A 22,185-nucleotide genomic window follows, 5' to 3' on the forward strand; every position below is an offset into this window, starting at 1 on the left:
CGTCTCTCACAGTTGAAGTGTACCTATGATAAAAATTACAGACCTCTACATGCTTTGTAAGTAGGAGAACCTGCAAAATCAGCAGTGTATCAAATACTTGTTCTCCCCACTGTATTGTGGCATCCATTTACCAGTTACATCGTTTTACATGTTTGTCATTGAGGAGACACTCTTATCCAAAGAGACTTACGGGGAGCAATTATGGTTAAGTGGCTTGCTCAAGGGCACATCGGCAGATTTATCACATAGTTGGCTCGGGGATTCAAACCAATTACCTTTTGGTTACTGCCAGTGAAACAAGCTAGGGCTGATTCTCTGATCCTGATGCAGAGTGGATGGATAGAGCTTTACAGTAATCCTCCAATCAGACAGACCAGCCACCATCTGCTACCTCTGAGCTGTCCCTCTCCTGGTTAGATAGAAACTGTAGCTAGGCTGCCATTTGGAACGCAGAGACAATTCAGATCACTACAAGGCCTTCACATGACAGACCAAAGAGGTCAAAGGCTTATGTGGTAGATAGGTTAATGTGTCAACTCAAAACAACAAGTAGATATTCAACGCTGGTTGGGAGTCGTAGCCTGCTGTCGTCTACCTTTAAACATGATGGAGTCTTTGGCAGAAGGAGGTCATATCAAAAGGGCCTCTGCTGTGTCGCATCGAAAGGGCCTCTGCTGTGTCGCATCGAAAGGGCCTCTGCTGTGTCGCATCGAAAGGGCCTCTGCTGTGTCGCATCGAAAGGGCCTCTGCTGTGTCGCATCGAAGGGCCTCTGCTGTGTCGCATCGAAGGGCCTCTGCTGTGTCGCATCGAAGGGCCTCTGCTGTGTCGCATCGAAGGGCCTCTGCTGTGTCGCATCGAAGGGCCTCTGCTGTGTCGCATCGAAGGGCCTCTGCTGTGTCGCATCGAAGGGCCTCTGCTGTGTCGCATCGAAGGGCCTCTGCTGTGTCGCATCGAAGGGCCTCTGCTGTGTCGCATCGAAGGGCCTCTGCTGTGTCGCATCGAAGGGCCTCTGCTGTGTCGCATCGAAGGGGCCTCTGCTGTGTCGCATCGAAGGGGCCTCTGCTGTGTCGCATCGAAGGGGCCTCTGCTGTGTCGCATCGAAGGGCCTCTGCTGTGTCGCATCGAAGGGCCTCTGCTGTGTCGCATCGAAGGGCCTCTGCTGTGTCGCATCGAAGGGCCTCTGCTGTGTCGCATCGAAGGGCCTCTGCTGTGTCGCATCGAAGGGGCCTCTGCTGTGTCGCATCGAAGGGCCTCTGCTGTGTCGCATCGAAGGGGCCTCTGCTGTGTCGCATCGAAGGGCCTCTGCTGTGTCGCATCGAAGGGCCTCTGCTGTGTCGCATCGAAGGGCCTCTGCTGTGTCGCATCGAAGGGCCTCTGCTGTGTCGCATCGAAGGGGCCTCTGCTGTGTCGCATCGAAGGGCCTCTGCTGTGTCGCATCGAAGGGGCCTCTGCTGTGTCGCATCGAAGGGGCCTCTGCTGTGTCGCATCGAAGGGCCTCTGCTGTGTCGCATCGAAGGGCCTCTGCTGTGTCGCATCGAAGGGCCTCTGCTGTGTCGCATCGAAGGGCCTCTGCTGTGTCGCATCGAAGGGCCTCTGCTGTGTCGCATCGAAGGGCCTCTGCTGTGTCGCATCGAAGGGCCTCTGCTGTGTCGCATGAAGGGCCTCATCGAAGGGCCTCTGCTGTGTCGCATCGAAGGGCCTCTGCTGTGTCGCATCGAAGGGCCTCTGCTGTGTCGCATCGAAGGGCCTCTGCTGTGTCGCATCGAAGGGCCTCTGCTGTGTCGCATCGAAGGGCCTCTACTGTGTCGCATCGAAGGGCCTCTACTATAATGGAAGTCCGGATATGATACTGCTCTTTGATATGACTTTTCATCTCAGTGGTGGTGTTGGCAGGGGGGGGGGGGGTCCTATCGAAGGTATCATTTCTAGGATGATATGACAGTGCTGTTTAAAGATGACACATAAATGTGGCCATGGGCAATCTATTAGGTCATCATAGCATCCTTGAACGGTTAATGTGAATGATTCATCAGTCTAGGATCAATCCTAGTCATTACTATTCAACACTGGTGGGTGGGCGTCATGCTGTACCTTTAATCTCGATGGTGGCGTTAGCAGGCGGAGCCATTTGAAAGGTGTAGACACACATGTACTCCCCTGCATCCTCTCCTCTGGGCTTCTTCAGGCTGTATTTACACAAAACAAACACCACAAGACAATCAATCCTCTAGTTTAAACAGTGTTTAGTTTAACAGTGTTTAGTTCTACTGTGTTCTGTTCTGCTGTGTTCTGTTCTGCTGTGTTCTGTTCTACAGTATTTAGTTCTACAGTGTTCCCTTGCTGTCTCTGCCTGGCCGGTTCCCCTCTTTCCACTGGGATTCTCTGCCTCTAACCCTATTACAGGGGCTGAGTCACTGGCTTACTGGGGCTCTCTCATGCCGTCCCTGGAGGGGGTGCGTCACCTGAGTGGGTTGATTCACTGTTGTGGTCATCCTGTCCACATATGCTCTCTCTAATTCTCTCTTTCTTTCTCTCTCTCGGAGGACCTGAGCCCTAGGACCGTGCCCGAGGACTACCAGACATGATGACTCCTTGCTGTCCCCAGTCCACCTGACTGTGCTGCTGCTCCAGTTTCAACTGTTCTGCCTTATTATTATTCGACCATGCTGGTCATTTATGAACATTTGAACATCTTGGTCATGTTCTGTTATAATCTCTACCCGGCACAGCCAGAAGAGGACTGGCCACCCCACATAGCCTGGTTCCTCTCTAGGTTTCTTCCTAGGTTTCGGCCTTTCTAGGGAGTTTTTCCTAGCCACCGTGCTTTTACACCTGCATTGTTTGCTGTTTGGGGTTTTAGGCTGGGTTTCTGTACAGCACTTTGAGATATCAGCTGATGTACGAAGGGCTATATAAATACATTTGATTTGATTTGATTTGTCTGGGTTGGCGCCCCCCCCCTTGGGTTGTGCCGTGGCGGAGATCTTTGTGGGCTATACTCAGCCTTGTCTCAGGATGGTAAGTTGGTGGTTGAAGATATCCCTCTAGTGGTGTGGGGGCTGTGCTTTGGCAAAGTGGGTGGGGTTATATCCTTCCTGTTTGGCCCTGTCCGGGGGTGTCCTCGGGTGGGGCCACAGTGTCTCCTGACCCCTCCTGTCTCAGCCTCCAGTATTTATGCTGCAGTAGTTTATGTGTCGGGGGGCTGGGGTCAGTTTGTTATATCTGGAGTACTTCTCCTGTCCTATTCGGTGTCCCGTGTGAATCTAAGTGTGCGTTCTCTAATTCTCTCCTTCTCCCTTTCTTTCTCTCTCTCGGAGGACCTGAGCCCTAGGACCATGCCCCAGGACTACCTGACATGATGACTCCTTGCTGTCCCCAGTCCACCTGGCCATGCTGCTGTTCCAGTTTCAACTGACCTGAGCCCTAGGACCATGCCCCAGGACTTCCTGACATGACTCCTCCTTGCTGTCCCCAGTCCACCTGGCCATGCTGCTGCTCCAGTTTCAACTTCCACCTGACTGTGCTGCTGCTCCAGTTTCAACTGTTCTGCCTTATTATTATTCGACCATGCTGGTCATTTATGAACATTTGAACATCTTGGCCATGTTCTGTTATAATCTCCACCCGGCACAGCCAGAAGAGGACTGGCCACCCCACATAGCCTGGTTCCTCTCTAGGTTTCTTCCTAGGTTTTGGCCTTTCTAGGGAGTTTTTCCTAGCCACCGTGCTTCTACACCTGCATTGCTTGCTGTTTGGGGTTTTAGGCTGGGTTTCTGTACAGCACTTTGAGATATCAGCTGATGTACGAAGGGCTATATAAATAAATTTGATTTGATTTGTTCTACAGTGTTCAGTTCTACAGTATTTAGTTCTACAGTGTTCTGTTCTACAGTGTTCAGTTCTACAGTATTTAGTTCTACAGTGTTCTGTTCTACAGTATTTAGTTCTACAGTGTTCTGTTCTACAGTGTTCAGTTCTACAGTATTTAGTTCTACAGTGTTCTGTTCTACAGTATTTAGTTCTACAGTATTTAGTTCTACAGTGTTCTGTTCTACTGTGTTCTGTTCTACTGTGTTCAGTTCTACGGTGTTCAGATCTACAGTATTTAGTTATACTGTGTTCAGTTCTACAGTATTTAGTTCTACTGTGTTCTGTTCTACAGTGTTCAGTTCTACAGTATTTAGTTCTACTGTGTTCTGTTCTACAGTGTTCTGTTCTACAGTGTTCTGTTCTACAGTATTCTGTTCTACGGTGTTCTGTTCTACGGTGTTCTGTTCTACGGTGTTCTGTTCTACGGTGTTCTGTTCAACGTTATTTAGTTATACTGTGTTCAGTTCTACAGTATTTAGTTCTACTGTGTTCTGTTCTACAGTGTTCAGTTCTACAGTATTTAGTTCTACTGTGTTCTGTTCTACAGTGTTCTGTTCTACAGTGTTCAGTTCTACAGTATTTAGTTCTACTGTGTTCTGTTCTACAGTGTTCTGTTCTACAGTGTTCTGTTCTACAGTATTCTGTTCTACGGTGTTCTGTTCTACGGTGTTCTGTTCTACGGTGTTCTGTTCAACGTTATTTAGTTCTACTGTGTTCAGTTCTACAGTATTTAGGTCTACAGTATTTAGTTCTACTGTGTTCAGATCTACAGTATTTAGTTCTAACTATGAAAGGCACTTTGATGTCAGAGGCATTGCCTGCGTCCAATAATCGCTCGTTTTTTTGTAAATAATTATCGTCGCTGTCTGATGAAAACCTCTTATGTCCAAAACAGATCATGTTTTCACATTAATGAACATACAATTATGAAACTTCAGAAGTTATTCTGAATAAATATTCTTGGTCCAAGTGCCATGAAATGTACAATGTAGAGTGGAGTTACTGCTTTCAATACATGTAAACAATTAGCAGAACTGGAGATCTCCCAATTTAGCCCAACACATATACAATCCAATGCTTGTATATCTGTAGGGGGCAGATTGTATATGTGTAGGGACAGATTGTATATGTGTAGGGGTCAGATTGTATATGTGTAGGGGGTAGATTGTATATGTGTAGGGGGCAGATTGTACATCTGTAGGGGTCAGATTGTACATCTGTAGGGGGCAGATTGTATATGTGTAGGGGGCAGATTGTATATGTGTAGGGGTCAGATTGTACATCTGTAGGGGGCAGATTGTATATGTGTAGGGGTAGATTGTATATGTGTAGGGGTAGATTGTATATGTGTAGGGGTAGATTGTATATGTGTAGGGGGTAGATTGTATATGTGTAGGGGGCAGATTGTATATGTGTAGGGGGTAGATTGTATATGTGTAGGGGTAGATTGTATATGTGTAGGGGACAGATTGTATATGTGTAGGGGTAGATTGTATATGTGTAGGGGACAGATTGTATATGTGTAGGGGGTAGATTGTATATGTGTAGGGGACAGATTGTATATGTGTAGGGGCAGATTGTATATGTGTAGGGGGCAGATTGTATATGTGTAGGGGGCAGATTGTATATGTGTAGGGGGCAGATTGTATATGTGTAGGGGCAGATTGTATATGTGTAGGGGACAGATTGTATATGTGTAGGGGACAGATTGTATATGTGTAGGGGACAGATTGTATATGTGTAGGGGACAGATTGTATATGTGTAGGGGTCAGATTGTATATGTGTAGGGGTCAGATTGTATATGTGTAGGGGGCAGATTGTATATGTGTAGGGGTCAGATTGTATATGTGTAGGGGTCAGATTGTATATCTGTAGGGGTCAGATTGTATATCTGTAGGGGACAGATTGTATATGTGTAGGGCAGATTGTATATCTGTAGGGGTCAGATTGTATATGTGTAGGGGGCAGATTGTATATGTGTAGGGGTAGATTGTATATGTGTAGGGGGCAGATTGTATATGTGTAGGGGGTAGATTGTATATGTGTAGGGGTAGATTGTATATGTGTAGGGGCAGATTGTATATGTAGGGGGCAGGGGGCAGATTGTATATGTGTAGGGGGCAGATTGTATATGTGTAGGGGGCAGATTGTATATGTGTAGGGGGCAGATTGTATATGTGTAGGGGACAGATTGTATATGTGTAGGGGACAGATTGTATATGTGTAGGGGGCAGATTGTATATGTGTAGGGGGCAGATTGTATATGTGTAGGGGTAGATTGTATAGATTGTATATGTGTAGGGGGCAGATTGTATATGTGTAGGGGACAGATTGTACATCTGTAGGGGCAGATTGTATATGTGTAGGGGTAGATTGTATATGTGTAGGGGTAGATTGTATATGTGTAGGGGCAGATTGTATATGTGTAGGGGGTAGATTGTATATGTGTAGGGGGTAGATTGTATATGTGTAGGGGGTAGATTGTATATGTGTAGGGGACAGATTGTATATGTGTAGGGGTAGATTGTATATGTGTAGGGGACAGATTGTATATGTGTAGGGGGTAGATTGGTAGATTGTATATGTGTAGGGGACAGATTGTATATGTGTAGGGGGCAGATTGTATATGTGTAGGGGACAGATTGTATATGTGTAGGGGGCAGATTGTATATGTGTAGGGGGCAGATTGTATATGTGTAGGGGGCAGATTGTATATGTGTAGGGGGCAGATTGTATATGTGTAGGGGACAGATTGTATATGTGTAGGGGACAGATTGTATATGTGTAGGGGACAGATTGTATATGTGTAGGGGTCAGATTGTATATCTGTAGGGGTCAGATTGTATATCTGTAGGGGACAGATTGTATATGTGTAGGGCAGATTGTATATCTGTAGGGGTCAGATTGTATATGTGTAGGGGGCAGATTGTATATGTGTAGGGGGCAGATTGTATATGGGGACAGATGTAGGGGGCAGATTGTATATGTGTAGGGGACAGATTGTATATGTGTAGGGGGCAGATTGTATATGTGTAGGGGGCAGATTGTATATGTGTAGGGGGCAGATTGTATATGTGTAGGGGCAGATTGTATATGTGTAGGGGGCAGATTGTATATGTGTAGGGGCAGATTGTATATGTGTAGGGGACAGATTGTATATGTGTAGGGGACAGATTGTATATGTGTAGGGGGTAGATTGTATATGTGTAGGGGGCAGATTGTATATGTGTAGGGGGCAGATTGTATATGTGTAGGGGGCAGATTGTATATGTGTAGGGGACAGATTGTATATGTGTAGGGGGCAGATTGTATATGTGTAGGGGACAGATTGTATATGTGTAGGGGGCAGATTGTATATGTGTAGGGGACAGATTGTATATGTGTAGGGGACAGATTGTATATGTGTAGGGGGTAGATTGTATATGTGTAGGGGTCAGATTGTATATGTGTAGGGGACAGATTGTATATGTGTAGGGGACAGATTGTATATGTGTAGGGGACAGATTGTATATGTGTAGGGGACAGATTGTATATGTGTAGGGGACAGATTGTATATGTGTAGGGGGCAGATTGTATATGTGTAGGGGCAGATTGTATATGTGTAGGGGGCAGATTGTATATGTGTAGGGGGCAGATTGTATATGTGTAGGGGACAGATTGTACATCTGTAGGGGGCAGATTGTATATGTGTAGGGGTAGATTGTATATGTGTAGGGGGTAGATTGTATATGTGTAGGGGCAGATTGTATATGTGTAGGGGTAGATTGTATATGTGTAGGGGGTAGATTGTATATGTGTAGGGGACAGATTGTATATGTGTAGGGGGTAGATTGTATATGTGTAGGGGACAGATTGTATATGTGTAGGGGGTAGATTGTATATGTGTAGGGGTCAGATTGTATATGTGTAGGGGACAGATTGTATATGTGTGAGTGGGACAGATTGTATATGTGTAGGGGACAGATTGTATATGTGTAGGGGACAGATTGTATATGTGTAGGGGGCAGATTGTACAAGTGTATACTTCAGGAGAAAGGAAGACACGGAGTGTAGACGAGGTTCGGGTTGATAGGATTGGTTAAGGTTAGGGCCAGGGTTCTGGGTGTTAGATGGGGACATACTAGTACTCGGTGTTGGCCCTCTCTCCGCGGGTCTCTTTGATCTCCTCCCCATTCTTCATCCAGAAACTCTCGCTGTGGGCGCTGTGGGCTGAAGTTAGGTTGCACTGCAGGGTGAGGGGCAGGCTGTAGTGATCAACTGGCAGCGTGATATGGTCCGACGAGTTGATTGACGGCTCTGAAACACCAACAAGACACTTCCAATAGTCAATTCCATTTCAATACAGTCAATTCCTTGAAAAATGAGGAGAATTGGAATTAGAATTTCAGTGGATAGAAGGTTCTGAAAGACCAATAAGACACCAGGGTTAGGGTCAGTTCCATTTCAAATCAGTTGGGGTCAGTTCCATTTCAAATCAGTTGGGGTCAGTTCCATTTCAAATCAGTTGGGGTCAGTTCCATTTCAAATCAGTTGGGGTCAGTTCCATTTCAAATCTGTTGGGGTCAGTTCCATTTCAAATCAGTTGGGGTCAGTTCCATTTCAAATCAGTTGGGGTCAATTCCACTTCAAATGGTTTCCTCTTTGTTTTCCTTTTTCTCCTTTTCAATTTAGTTCATTTAAAAAATGACTTGAAAAGCAATGAGGACAATTTAATTGTAATTTCAGTGTACTTCCTGAATTGACTGAATTTAAATGGAATTGACCCCAACCCTGATAGAGACATCACACGGGCTTGTGTTGTGACTGCTGAGTGGTGTTCTCTCTTAGTATTCTAACCTGTATTGTGACAGCTGGGTGGTGTTCTCTCTTAGTATTCTAACCTGTATTGTGACAGCTGGGTGGTGTTCTCTCTTAGTATTCTAACCTGTATTGTGACAGCTGGGTGGTGTTCTCTCTTAGTATTCTAACCTGTATTGTGACAGCTGGGTGGTGTTCTCTCTCAGTATTCTAACCTGTATTGTGACAGCTGGGTGGTGTTCTCTCTTAGTATTCTAACCTGTATTGTGACAGCTGGGTGGTGTTCTCTCTTAGTATTCTAACCTCTTAGTATTCTAACCTGTATTGTGACAGCTGGGTGGTGTTCTCTCTCAGTATTCTAACCTGTGTTGTGACAGCTGGGTGGTGTTCTCTCTTAGTATTCTAACCTGTATTGTGACAGCTGGGTGGTGTTCTCTCTTAGTATTCTAACCTGTATTGTGACAGCTGGGTGGTGTTCTCTCTCAGTATTCTAACCTGTATTGTGACAGCTGGGTGGTGTTCTCTCTCAGTATTCTAACCTGTATTGTGACAGCTGGGTGGTGTTCTCTCTCAGTATTCTAACCTGTATTGTGACAGCTGGGTGGTGTTCTCTCTCAGTATTCTAACCTGTATTGTGACAGCTGGGTGGTGTTCTCTCTTAGTATTCTAACCTGTATTGTGACAGCTGGGTGGTGTTCTCTCTTAGTATTCTAACCTGTATTGTGACAGCTGGGTGGTGTTCTCTCTCAGTATTCTAACCTGTATTGTGACAGCTGGGTGGTGTTCTCTCTTAGTATTCTAACCTGTATTGTGACAGCTGGGTGGTGTTCTCTCTTAGTATTCTAACCTGTATTGTGACAGCTGGGTGGTGTTCTCTCTTAGTATTCTAACCTGTATTGTGACAGCTGGGTGGTGTTCTCTCTCAGTATTCTAACCTGTATTGTGACAGCTGGGTGGTGTTCTCTCTTAGTATTCTAACCTGTATTGTGACAGCTGGGTGGTGTTCTCTCTCAGTATTCTAACCTGTATTGTGACAGCTGGGTGGTGTTCTCTCTCAGTATTCTAACCTGTATTGTGACAGCTGGGTGGTGTTCTCTCTTAGTATTCTAACCTGTGTTGTGACAGCTGGGTGGTGTTCTCTCTTAGTATTCTAACCTGTATTGTGACAGCTGGGTGGTGTTCTCTCTCAGTATTCTAACCTGTATTGTGACAGCTGGGTGGTGTTCTCTCTCAGTATTCTAACCTGTATTGTGACAGCTGGGTGGTGTTCTCTCTTAGTATTCTAACCTGTATTGTGACAGCTGGGTGGTGTTCTCTCTCAGTATTCTAACCTGTATTGTGACAGCTGGGTGGTGTTCTCTCTCAGTATTCTAACCTGTATTGTGACAGCTGGGTGGTGTTCTCTCTTAGTATTCTAACCTGTATTGTGACAGCTGGGTGGTGTTCTCTCTTAGTATTCTAACCTGTATTGTGACAGCTGGGTGGTGTTCTCTCTCAGTATTCTAACCTGTATTGTGACAGCTGGGTGGTGTTCTCTCTCAGTATTCTAACCTGTATTGTGACAGCTGGGTGGTGTTCTCTCTTAGTATTCTAACCTGTATTGTGACAGCTGGGTGGTGTTCTCTCTCAGTATTCTAACCTGTATTGTGACAGCTGGGTGGTGTTCTCTCTCAGTATTCTAACCTGTATTGTGACAGCTGGGTGGTGTTCTCTCTCAGTATTCTAACCTGTATTGTGACAGCTGGGTGGTGTTCTCTCTCAGTATTCTAACCTGTATTGTGACAGCTGGGTGGTGTTCTCTCTCAGTATTCTAACCTGTATTGTGACAGCTGGGTGGTGTTCTCTCTCAGTATTCTAACCTGTATTGTGACAGCTGGGTGGTGTTCTCTCTCAGTATTCTAACCTGTATTGTGACAGCTGGGTGGTGTTCTCTCTCAGTATTCTAACCTGTATTGTGACAGCTGGGTGGTGTTCTCTCTTAGTATTCTAACCTGTATTGTGACAGCTGGGTGGTGTTCTCTCTTAGTATTCTAACCTGTATTGTGACAGCTGGGTGGTGTTCTCTCTCAGTATTCTAACCTGTATTGTGACAGCTGGGTGGTGTTCTCTCTCAGTATTCTAACTTGTGTGGGTTTGAGGTGGTGCATCGGGACGATATGAACAAAGACTTCATTTATTGACATAGAACGCTGATTAGAAAGAACATAGATAAGCACAGGAAATGTTACGACTGTGTGATGATACATCTGCTGAGCTTTTCTGTATCAATATTCTTACGATTGAATACAAATGTTAGTTTTCAAACAATTATCAGTACATTATGCATGTACTGTAGCACATACATACTTACCTCATACTACTAAATGACCCTGTAGTTCACGCTGGACAAGCATAATGAGTAGGCTATAGACAGATGTAGGATCTTAATTTGAGCCAGTTTGCCACAGCAGGAAAATAATCCTGCAGCAACAGGAAATGTGAATTATTATGTGGATAATAATTATTGGACATTTTTGTAGTGGGTTAATACATTTTTTCTTAAAGGGAAAATAAAGTTTTAAAAAATGTCACAATGGAAATGACAAACTTCAGAAGCCTTTTTAAACCTCAAAAACACTACAAGTTTTAAATGTCCTGCAGTTCCGGAAAGTTCTCCTGCAACAGGGTGATCAAATTCAGATCCTAAATCTTTATTCGTACTTTCCCATACCAGATCAGTACATAAACACATACACTCTGGGTGTCTATAAATGGTGCAGGCCTATACCTCCAATGATTTCAATAGGCATTCAGTAATTCAGCTTAGAAGCTTGTAGAGTTAACATTCTCAAGTAGGGGTTCGAGGTTAGAGGTCAGGGGTCTGGGTAGTGATTTAAAGCCAGGGTTTGATAGGTTTCTAACAGGAAGTAAATATACAGGACATGTCTCTCTCTCTCTCTACATATATATATATATATATATATCTGTCCAAACCCATGTAGAGAGTAGTTCACTTTACAATTCATACTGAAAGCTGGTGACGAATTAAAATGTTAACTCAATTCAAAGAAATCTGGAAGACAACAAAAGAAAAGGGAATTCAACAAGAAATACATGTGAGATGATGGGTAGATTTAAAATTTTTAAAAAATTTAAAAACGTTTAGACAAAGTAGAACATTGAGGAAGTTAAAGATCTCTGGGTTAGTTTGAATCTACAAGAGGTGCAGGGTTCTGTGTACATGGCGGGAGGGGTCTCTGCAGAACACTGTGGTCTTATGGAACGGATTAGATGAAGCTGATGCCTTATTTCTTCATTTCTATAACTTCTGGAAGGTGATGGCTTCTGTGAGGAAACTGGTGGTCCTAAGGGTTTTGGGGAAGGTAACTGGGCACACAGAATACACAGGGAGAGCTAGTTCAGCTGCCTAGGGACTGAGGCACACATAATACACAGGGAGAGCTATTTCAGCTGCCTAGGGACTGAGGTACACAGAATACACAGGGAGAGCTAGCTGAGCTGCCTAGGGACTGAGGTGCACAGAATACACAGGGAGAGCTAGTTCAGCTGCCTAGGGACTGAGGTACACATAATACACAGGGAGAGCTAGTTCAGCTGCCTAGGGACTGAGGTACACAGAATACACAGGGAGAACTAGTTCAGCTGCCTAGGGACTGAGGTACACAGAATACACAGGGAGAGCTAGCTGAGCTGCCTAGGGACTGAGGTGCACAGAATACACAGGGAGAGCTAGTTCAGCTGCCTAGGGACTGAGGCACACATAATACACAGGGAGAGCTATTTCAGCTGCCTAGGGACTGAGGTGCACAGAATACACAGGGAGAGCTAGTTCAGCTGCCTAGGGACTGAGGTACACAGAATACACAGGGAGAGCTAGCTGAGCTGCCTAGGGACTGAGGTGCACAGAATACACAGGGAGAGCTAGCTGAGCTGCCTAGGGACTGAGGTGCACAGAATACACAGGGAGAGCTAGTTCAGCTGCCTAGGGACTGAGGTACACAGAATACACAGGGAGAGCTAGCTGAGCTGCCTAGGGACTGAGGTGCACAGAATACACAGGGAGAGCTAGTTCAGCTGCCTAGGGACTGAGGTACACATAATACACAGGGAGAGCTAGTTCAGCTGCCTAGGGACTGAGGTACACAGAATACACAGGGAGAGCTAGTTCAGCTGCCTAGGGACTGAGGTACACAGAATACACAGGGAGAGCTAGTTCAGCTGCCTAGGGACTGAGGTACACATAATACACAGGGAGAGCTAGTTCAGATGCCTAGGGACTGAGGTACACAGAATACACAGGGAGAGCTAGTTCAGATGCCTAGGGACTGAGGTACACAGAATACACAGGGAGAGCTAGCTGAGCTGCCTAGGGACTGAGGTACACATAATACACAGGGAGAGCTAGCTGAGCTGCCTAGGGACTGAGGTACACAGAATACACAGGGAGAGCTAGTTCAGCTACCTATGGACTGAGGTACACATAATACACAGGGAGAGCTAGCTGAGCTGCCTAGGGACTGAGGTACACAGAATACACAGGGAGAGCTAGCTGAGCTGCCTAGGGACTGAGGTACACATAATACACAGGGAGAGCTAGTTCAGCTGCCTAGGGACTGAGGTACACATAATACACAGGGAGAGCTAGTTCAGCTGCCTAGGGACTGAGGTACACAGAATACACAGGGAGAGCTAGTTCAGCTGCCTAGGGACTGAGGCACACATAATACACAGGGAGAGCTATTTCAGCTGCCTAGGGACTGAGGTACACAGAATACACAGGGAGAGCTAGTTCAGATGCATTGGGACTGAGGTACACAGAATACACAGGGAGAGCTAGTTCAGATGCCTAGAGACTGAGGCACACATAATACACAGGGAGAGCTAGCTGAGCTGCCTAGGGACTGAGGTACACAGAATACACAGGGAGAGCTAGCTGAGCTGCCTAGGGACTGAGGTACACAGAATACACAGGGAGAGCTAGTTCAGCTGCCTAGGGACTGAGGTACACATAATACACAGGGAGAGCTAGTTCAGCTGCCTAGGGACTGAGGTACACAGAATACACAGGGAGAGCTAGTTCAGCTGCCTAGGGACTGAGGTATACAGAATACACAGGGAGAGCTAGCTGAGCTGCCTAGGGACTGAGGTACACAGAATACACAGGGAGAGCTAGTTCAGCTGCCTAGGGACTGAGGTACACATAATACACAGGGAGAGCTAGCTGGGCTGCCTAGGGACTGAGGTACACATAATACACAGGGAGAGCTAGTTCAGATGCCTAGGGACTGAGGTACACAGAATACACAGGGAGAGCTAGTTCAGATGCCTAGGGACTGAGGTACACAGAATACACAGGGAGAGCTAGCTGAGCTGCCTAGGGACTGAGGTACACATAATACACAGGGAGAGCTAGCTGAGCTGCCTAGGGACTGCGGTACACAGAATACACAGGGAGAGCTAGCTGAGCTGCCTAGGGACTGAGGTACACAGAATACACAGGGAGAGCTAGCTGAGCTGCCTAGGGACTGAGGTACACAGAATACACAGGGAGAGCTAGTTCAGCTGCCTAGGGACTGAGGTACACATAATACACAGGGAGAGCTAGTTCAGCTGCCTAGGGACTGAGGTACACAGAATACACAGGGAGAGCTAGTTCAGATGCCTAGGGACTGAGGTATACAGAATACACAGGGAGAGCTAGCTGAGCTGCCTAGGGACTGAGGTACACAGAATACACAGGGAGAGCTAGTTCAGCTGCCTAGGGACTGAGATACACATAATACACAGGGAGAGCTAGCTGAGCTGCCTAGGGACTGAGGTACACATAATACACAGGGAGAGCTAGTTCAGATGCCTAGGGACTGAGGTACACAGAATACACAGGGAGAGCTAGCTGAGCTGCCTAGGGACTGAGGTACACATAATACACAGGGAGAGCTAGCTGAGCTGCCTAGGGACTGCGGTACACAGAATACACAGGGAGAGCTAGCTGAGCTGCCTAGGGACTGAGGTACACAGAATACACAGGGAGAGCTAGTTCAGCTACCTATGGACTGACGTACACAGAATACACAGGAAGAGCTAGTTCAGCTGCCTAGGGACTGAGGCACACAGAATACACAGGGAGAGCTAGTTCAGCTGCCTATGGACTGAGGTACACCGAATACACAGGGAGAGCTAGTTCAGCTGCCTAGGGACTGAGGTACACAGAATACACAGGGAGAGCTAGCTGAGCTGCCTAGGGACTGCGGTACACAGAATACACAGGGAGAGCTAGCTGAGCTGTCTAGGGACTGCGGTACACAGAATACACAGGGAGAGCTAGATGAGCTGTCTAGGGACTGCGGTACACAGAATACACAGGGAGAGCTAGCTGAGCTGCCTAGGGACTGAGGTACACAGGAAGATCAAAGAAGTGTTAATTATTCATTTCCATGACATATGGTAGGTGATGGCTTCTACGAGGGAACTGGTGGTCCTGGAGATCTCGGAAGGGGACTGAGGTACACATGGATACTTAGTTGAGCTGTCTAGGGACTGAGGTAGAGGTAGTTGAGCAGCCTAGGGACTGGGGTAGAGGTAGTTGAGCTGTCTAGGGGACTGAGGTAGAGGTAATTGAGCTGCCTAGGGACTGAGGTAGAGGTAGTTGAGCTGTCTAGGGACTGAGGTAGAGGTAGTCGAGCTGTCTAGGGACTGAGGTAGAGGTAGTTGAGCAGTCTAGGGACTGAGGTAGAGGTAGTTGAGCTGTCTAGGTACTGAGGTAGAGGTAGTTGAGATGTCTAGGGACTGAGGTAGAGGTAGTTGAGCTGCCTAGGGACTGAGATAGAGGTAGAGGTAGTCGAGCTGTCTAGGGACTGAGGTAGAGGTAGTCGAGCTGTCTAGGGACTGGGGTAGAGGTAGTTGAGCTGTCTAGGGACTGGGGTAGAGGTAGTTGAGCTGTATAGGGACTGAGGTAGAGGTAGGGGTAGTTCAGCTGTCTAGGGACTGAGGTAGAGGTAGTTGAGCTGTCTAGGGACTGAGGTAGAGGTAGTTGAGATGTCTAGGGACTGAGGTAGCGGTAGTTGAGCTGTCTAGGGACTGAGGTAGAGGTAGTTGAGCTGTCTAGGGACTGAGGTAGAGGTAGTTGAGCTGTCTAGGGACTGAGGTAGAGGTAGTTGAGCTGTCTAGGGACTGAGGTAGAGGTAGTTGAGCTGTCTAGGGACTGAGGTAGAGGTAGTTGAGCTGTCTAGGGACTGAGGTAGAGGTAGTTGAGCTGTCTAGGGACTGAGGTAGAAGTAGTTGAGCTGTCTAGGGACTGAGGTAGAGGTAGTTGAGCTGTCTAGGGACTGAGGTAGAGGTAGTTGAGCTGTCTAGGGACTGGGGTAGAGGTAGTTGAGCTGTCTAGGGACTGAGGTAGAGGTAGTTGAGCTGTCTAGGGACTGAGGTAGAGGTAGTTGAGCTGTCTAGGGACTGAGGTAGAGGTAGTTGAGATGTCTAGGGACTGAGGTAGAGGTAGTTGAGATGTCTAGGGACTGAGGTAGAGGTAGTTGAGCTGTCTAGGGACTGAGGTAGAGGTAGTTGAGCTGTCTAGGGACTGAGGTAGAGGTAGTTGAGCTGTCTAGGGACTGAGGTAGAAGTAGTTGAGCTGTCTAGGGACTGGGGTAGAGGTAGTTGAGCTGTCTAGGGACTGAGGTAGAGGTAGGGGTAGTTGAGCTGTCTAGGGACTGAGGTAGAGGTAGTTGAGCTGTCTAGGGACTGGGGTAGAGGTAGTTGAGCTGTCTAGGGACTGAAGTAGAGGTAGTTGAGCAGCCTAGGGACTGGGGTAGAGGTAGTTGAGCTGTCTAGGGACTGAGGTAGAGGTAATTGAGCTGCCTAGGGACTGAGGTAGAGGTAGTTGAGCTGCCTAGGGACTGAGGTAGAGGTAGAGGTAGTTGAGCTGTCTAGGGACTGAGATAGAGGTAGTTGAGCTGTCTAGGGACTGAGGTAGAGGTAGTTGAGCTGTCTAGGGACTGAGGTAGAGGTAGTTGAGCTGTCTAGGGACTGAGGTAGAGGTAGTTGAGCTGTCTAGGGACTGAGGTAGAAGTAGTTGAGCTGTCTAGGGACTGAGGTAGAGGTAGTTGAGCTGTCTAGGGACTGAGGTAGAGGTAGTTGAGCTGTCTAGGGACTGGGGTAGAGGTAGTTGAGCTGTCTAGGGACTGAGGTAGAGGTAGTTGAGCTGTCTAGGGACTGAGGTAGAGGTAGTTGAGCTGTCTAGGGACTGAGGTAGAGGTAGTTGAGATGTCTAGGGACTGAGGTAGAGGTAGTTGAGATGTCTAGGGACTGAGGTAGAGGTAGTTGAGCTGTCTAGGGACTGAGGTAGAGGTAGTTGAGCTGTCTAGGGACTGAGGTAGAAGTAGTTGAGCTGTCTAGGGACTGGGGTAGAGGTAGTTGAGCTGTCTAGGGACTGAGGTAGAGGTAGGGGTAGTTGAGCTGTCTAGGGACTGAGGTAGAGGTAGTTGAGCTGTCTAGGGACTGGGGTAGAGGTAGTTGAGCTGTCTAGGGACTGAAGTAGAGGTAGTTGAGCAGCCTAGGGACTGGGGTAGAGGTAGTTGAGCTGTCTAGGGACTGAGGTAGAGGTAATTGAGCTGCCTAGGGACTGAGGTAGAGGTAGTTGAGCTGCCTAGGGACTGAGGTAGAGGTAGAGGTAGTTGAGCTGTCTAGGCACTGAGGTAGAGGTAGTCGAGCTGTCTAGGGACTGAGGTAGAGGTAGTTGAGCAGCCTAGGGACTGGGGTAGAGGTAGTTGAGCTGTCTAGGGACTGAGGTAGAGGTAATTGAGCTGCCTAGGGACTGAGGTAGAGGTAGTTGAGCTGTCTAGGGACTGAGGTAGAGGTAGTTGAGCTGTCTAGGGACTGAGGTAGAAGTAGTTGAGCTGTCTAGGGACTGAGGTAGAGGTAGTTGAGCTGTCTAGGGACTGAGGTAGAGGTAGTTGAGCTGTCTAGGGACTGGGGTAGAGGTAGTTGAGCTGTCTAGGGACTGAGGTAGAGGTAGTTGAGCTGTCTAGGGACTGAGGTAGAGGTAGTTGAGCTGTCTAGGGACTGAGGTAGAGGTAGTTGAGATGTCTAGGGACTGAGGTAGAGGTAGTTGAGATGTCTAGGGACTGAGGTAGAGGTAGTTGAGCTGTCTAGGGACTGAGGTAGAGGTAGTTGAGCTGTCTAGGGACTGAGGTAGAAGTAGTTGAGCTGTCTAGGGACTGGGGTAGAGGTAGTTGAGCTGTCTAGGGACTGAGGTAGAGGTAGGGGTAGTTGAGCTGTCTAGGGACTGAGGTAGAGGTAGTTGAGCTGTCTAGGGACTGGGGTAGAGGTAGTTGAGCTGTCTAGGGACTGAAGTAGAGGTAGTTGAGCAGCCTAGGGACTGGGGTAGAGGTAGTTGAGCTGTCTAGGGACTGAGGTAGAGGTAATTGAGCTGCCTAGGGACTGAGGTAGAGGTAGTTGAGCTGCCTAGGGACTGAGGTAGAGGTAGAGGTAGTTGAGCTGTCTAGGCACTGAGGTAGAGGTAGTCGAGCTGTCTAGGGACTGAGGTAGAGGTAGTTGAGCAGCCTAGGGACTGGGGTAGAGGTAGTTGAGCTGTCTAGGGACTGAGGTAGAGGTAATTGAGCTGCCTAGGGACTGAGGTAGAGGTAGTTGAGCTGCCTAGGGACTGAGGTAGAGGTAGTTGAGCTGCCTAGGGACTGAGGTAGAGGTAGAGGTAGTCGAGCTGTCTAGGGACTGAGGTAGAGGTAGTCGAGCTGTCTAGGGACTGAGGTAGAGGTAGTCGAGCTGTCTAGGGACTGAGGTAGAGGTAGTCGAGCTGTCTAGGGACTGAGGTAGAGGTAGTCGAGCTGTCTAGGGACTGAGGTAGAGGTAGTTGAGCTGTCTAGGGACTGAGGTAGAGGTAGGGGTAGTTGAGCTGTCTAGGGACTGAGGTAGAGGTAGTTGAGCTGTCTAGGGACTGAGGTAGAGGTAGTTGAGATGTCTAGGGACTGAGGTAGAGGTAGTTGAGCTGTCTAGGGACTGGGGTAGAGGTAGTTGAGCTGTCTAGGGACTGAGGTAGAGGTAGGGGTAGTTGAGCTGTCTATGGACTGAGGTAGCGGTAGTTGAGCTGTTTAGGGACTGAGGTAGAGGTAGTTGAGCTGTCTAGGGACTGAGGTAGAGGTAGTTGAGCTGTCTAGGGACTGAGGTAGAGGTAGTTGAGCTGTCTAGGGACTGAGGTAGAGGTAGTTGAGATGTCTAGGGACTGGGGTAGAGGTAGTTGAGCTGTCTAGGGACTGAGGTAGAGGTAGTTGAGCTGTCTAGGGACTGAGGTAGAGGTAGTTGAGCTGTCTAGGGACTGAGGTAGAGGTAGGGGTAGTTGAGCTGTCTAGGGACTGAGGTAGAGGTAGTTGAGCTGTCTAGGGACTGAGGTAGAGGTAGTTGAGCTGTCTAGGGACTGAGGTAGAGGTAGTTGAGATGTCTAGGGACTGAGGTAGAGGTAGTTGAGCTGTCTAGGGACTGAGGTAGAGGTAGTTGAGCTGTCTAGGGACTGAGGTAGAGGTAGTTGAGCTGTCTAGGGACTGAGGTAGAGGTAGTTGAGCTGTCTAGGGACTGAGGTAGAGGTAGTCGAGCTGTCTAGGAACTGAGGTAGAGGTAGTCGAGCTGTCTAGGGACTGAGGTAGAGGTAGTTGAGCTGTCTAGGGACTGAGGTAGAGGTAGGGGTAGTTGAGCTGTCTAGGGACTGAGGTAGAGGTAGTTGAGCTGTCTAGGGACTGAGGTAGAGGTAGTTGAGATGTCTAGGGACTGAGGTAGAGGTAGTTGAGCTGTCTAGGGACTGGGGTAGAGGTAGTTGAGCTGTCTAGGGACTGGGGTAGAGGTAGTTGAGCTGTCTAGGGACTGAGGTAGAAGTAGTTGAGCTGTCTAGGGACTGGGGTAGAGGTAGTTGAGCTGTCTAGGGACTGAGGTAGAGGTAGTTGAGCTGTCTAGGGACTGAGGTAGAGGTAGTTGAGCTGTCTAGGGACTGAGGTAGAGGTAGTTGAGCTGTCTAGGGACTGAGGTAGAGGTAGTTGAGCTGTCTAGGGACTGAGGTAGAGGTAGTTGAGCTGTCTAGGGACTGAGGTAGAGGTAGTTGAGCTGTCTAGGGACTGAGGTAGAGGTAGTTGAGCTGTCTAGGGACTGAGGTAGAGGTAGTTGAGCTGTCTAGGGACTGAGGTAGAGGTAGTTGAGCTGTCTAGGTACTGAGGTAGAGGTAGTTGAGCTGTCTAGGGACTGAGGTAGAGGTAGTTGAGCTGTCTAGGGACTGAGGTAGAGGTAGTTGAGCTGTCTAGGGACTGAGGTAGAGGTAGTTGAGCTGTCTAGGGACTGAGGTAGAAGTAGTTGAGCTGTCTAGGGACTGGGGTAGAGGTAGTTGAGCTGTCTAGGGACTGAGGTAGAGGTAGGGGTAGTTGAGCTGTCTAGGGACTGAGGTAGAGGTAGTTGAGCTGTCTAGGGACTGGGGTAGAGGTAGTTGAGCTGTCTAGGGACTGAGGTAGAGGTAATTGAGCTGCCTAGGGACTGAGGTAGAGGTAGAGGTAGTTGAGCTGTCTAGGCACTGAGGTAGAGGTAGTCGAGCTGTCTAGGGACTGAGGTAGAGGTAGTTGAGCAGCCTAGGGACTGAGGTAGAGGTAGTTGAGCAGCCTAGGGACTGGGGTAGAGGTAGTTGAGCTGTCTAGGGACTGAGGTAGAGGTAATTGAGCTGCCTAGGGACTGAGGTAGAGGTAGTTGAGCTGCCTAGGGACTGAGGTAGAGGTAGAGGTAGTTGAGCTGTCTAGGCACTGAGGTAGAGGTAGTCGAGCTGTCTAGGGACTGAGGTAGAGGTAGTTGAGCAGCCTAGGGACTGGGGTAGAGGTAGTTGAGCTGTCTAGGGACTGAGGTAGAGGTAATTGAGCTGCCTAGGGACTGAGGTAGAGGTAGTTGAGCTGCCTAGGGACTGAGGTAGAGGTAGTTGAGCTGCCTAGGGACTGAGGTAGAGGTAGTTGAGCTGCCTAGGGACTGAGGTAGAGGTAGTCGAGCTGTCTAGGGACTGAGGTAGAGGTAGTCGAGCTGTCTAGGGACTGAGGTAGAGGTAGTCGAGCTGTCTAGGGACTGAGGTAGAGGTAGTCGAGCTGTCTAGGGACTGAGGTAGAGGTAGTTGAGCTGTCTAGGGACTGAGGTAGAGGTAGTTGAGCTGTCTAGGGACTGAGGTAGAGGTAGGGGTAGTTGAGCTGTCTAGGGACTGAGGTAGAGGTAGTTGAGCTGTCTAGGGACTGAGGTAGAGGTAGTTGAGATGTCTAGGGACTGAGGTAGAGGTAGTTGAGCTGTCTAGGGACTGGGGTAGAGGTAGTTGAGCTGTCTAGGGACTGAGGTAGAGGTAGGGGTAGTTGAGCTGTCTATGGACTGAGGTAGCGGTAGTTGAGCTGTCTAGGGACTGAGGTAGAGGTAGTTGAGCTGTCTAGGGACTGAGGTAGAGGTAGGGGTAGTTGAGCTGTCTAGGGACTGAGGTAGAGGTAGTTGAGCTGTCTAGGGACTGAGGTAGAGGTAGTTGAGCTGTCTAGGGACTGAGGTAGAGGTAGGGGTAGTTGAGCTGTCTATGGACTGAGGTAGCGGTAGTTGAGCTGTCTAGGGACTGAGGTAGAGGTAGTTGAGCTGTCTAGGGACTGAGGTAGAGGTAGTTGAGCTGTCTAGGGACTGAGGTAGAGGTAGTTGAGCTGTCTAGGGACTGAGGTAGAGGTAGTTGAGCTGTCTAGGGACTGAGGTAGAGGTAGTTGAGCTGTCTAGGGACTAAGGTAGAGGTAGTTGAGCTGTCTAGGGACTGAGGTAGAGGTAGTTGAGCTGTCTAGGGACTGAGGTAGAGGTAGTTGAGATGTCTAGGGACTGAGGTAGAGGTAGTTGAGCTGTCTAGGGACTGAGGTAGAGGTAGTTGAGCTGTCTAGGTACTGAGGTAGAGGTAGTTGAGCTGTCTAGGGACTGAGGTAGAGGTAGTTGAGCTGTCTAGGGACTGAGGTAGAGGTAGTTGAGCTGTCTAGGGACTGAGGTAGAGGTAGGGGTAGTTGAGCTGTCTAGGGACTGAGGTAGAGGTAGTTGAGCTGTCTAGGGACTGAGGTAGAGGTAGTTGAGCTGTCTAGGGACTGAGGTAGAGGTAGTTGAGCTGTCTAGGGACTGAGGTAGAGGTAGTTGAGCTGTCTAGGGACTGAGGTAGAGGTAGTTGAGCTGTCTAGGGACTGAGGTAGAGGTAGTTGAGATGTCTAGGGACTGAGGTAGCGGTAGTTGAGCTGTCTAGGGACTGAGGTAGAGGTAGTTGAGCTGTCTAGGGACTGAGGTAGAGGTAGTTGAGCTGTCTAGGGACTGAGGTAGAGGTAGTTGAGCTGTCTAGGGACTGAGGTAGAGGTAGTTGAGCTGTCTAGGGACTGAGGTAGAAGTAGTTGAGCTGTCTAGGGACTGAGGTAGAGGTAGTCGAGCTGTCTAGGGACTGAGGTAGAGGTAGTTGAGCTGTCTAGGGACTGAGGTAGAGGTAGGGGTAGTTGAGCTGTCT

The 22,185-nt window shown here is 48.1% G+C and overlaps 1 protein-coding gene across 2 annotated transcripts in view; it reads right to left on the reverse strand.

The window, feature by feature from the left end:
• The window catches only part of nptna (neuroplastin a), an 86,841-nt gene that overhangs the window by 16,371 nt on the left and 48,285 nt on the right, over window positions 1–22,185 (reverse strand). For both annotated transcript variants that reach the window (XM_065022287.1, XM_065022288.1), the window contains 2 exons: window positions 7,994–8,168; window positions 2,093–2,187 (listed from right to left, as the gene is read on the reverse strand). In XM_065022287.1, coding sequence (XP_064878359.1) covers window positions 2,093–2,187; window positions 7,994–8,168 — 270 coding nt within the window. The remainder of the gene's footprint in view (window positions 1–2,092; window positions 2,188–7,993; window positions 8,169–22,185) is intronic.

The sequence above is a fragment of the Oncorhynchus nerka genome, linkage group LG9a, assembly GCF_034236695.1.
Source record: "Oncorhynchus nerka isolate Pitt River linkage group LG9a, Oner_Uvic_2.0, whole genome shotgun sequence".
NCBI lineage: Eukaryota > Metazoa > Chordata > Actinopteri > Salmoniformes > Salmonidae > Oncorhynchus > Oncorhynchus nerka.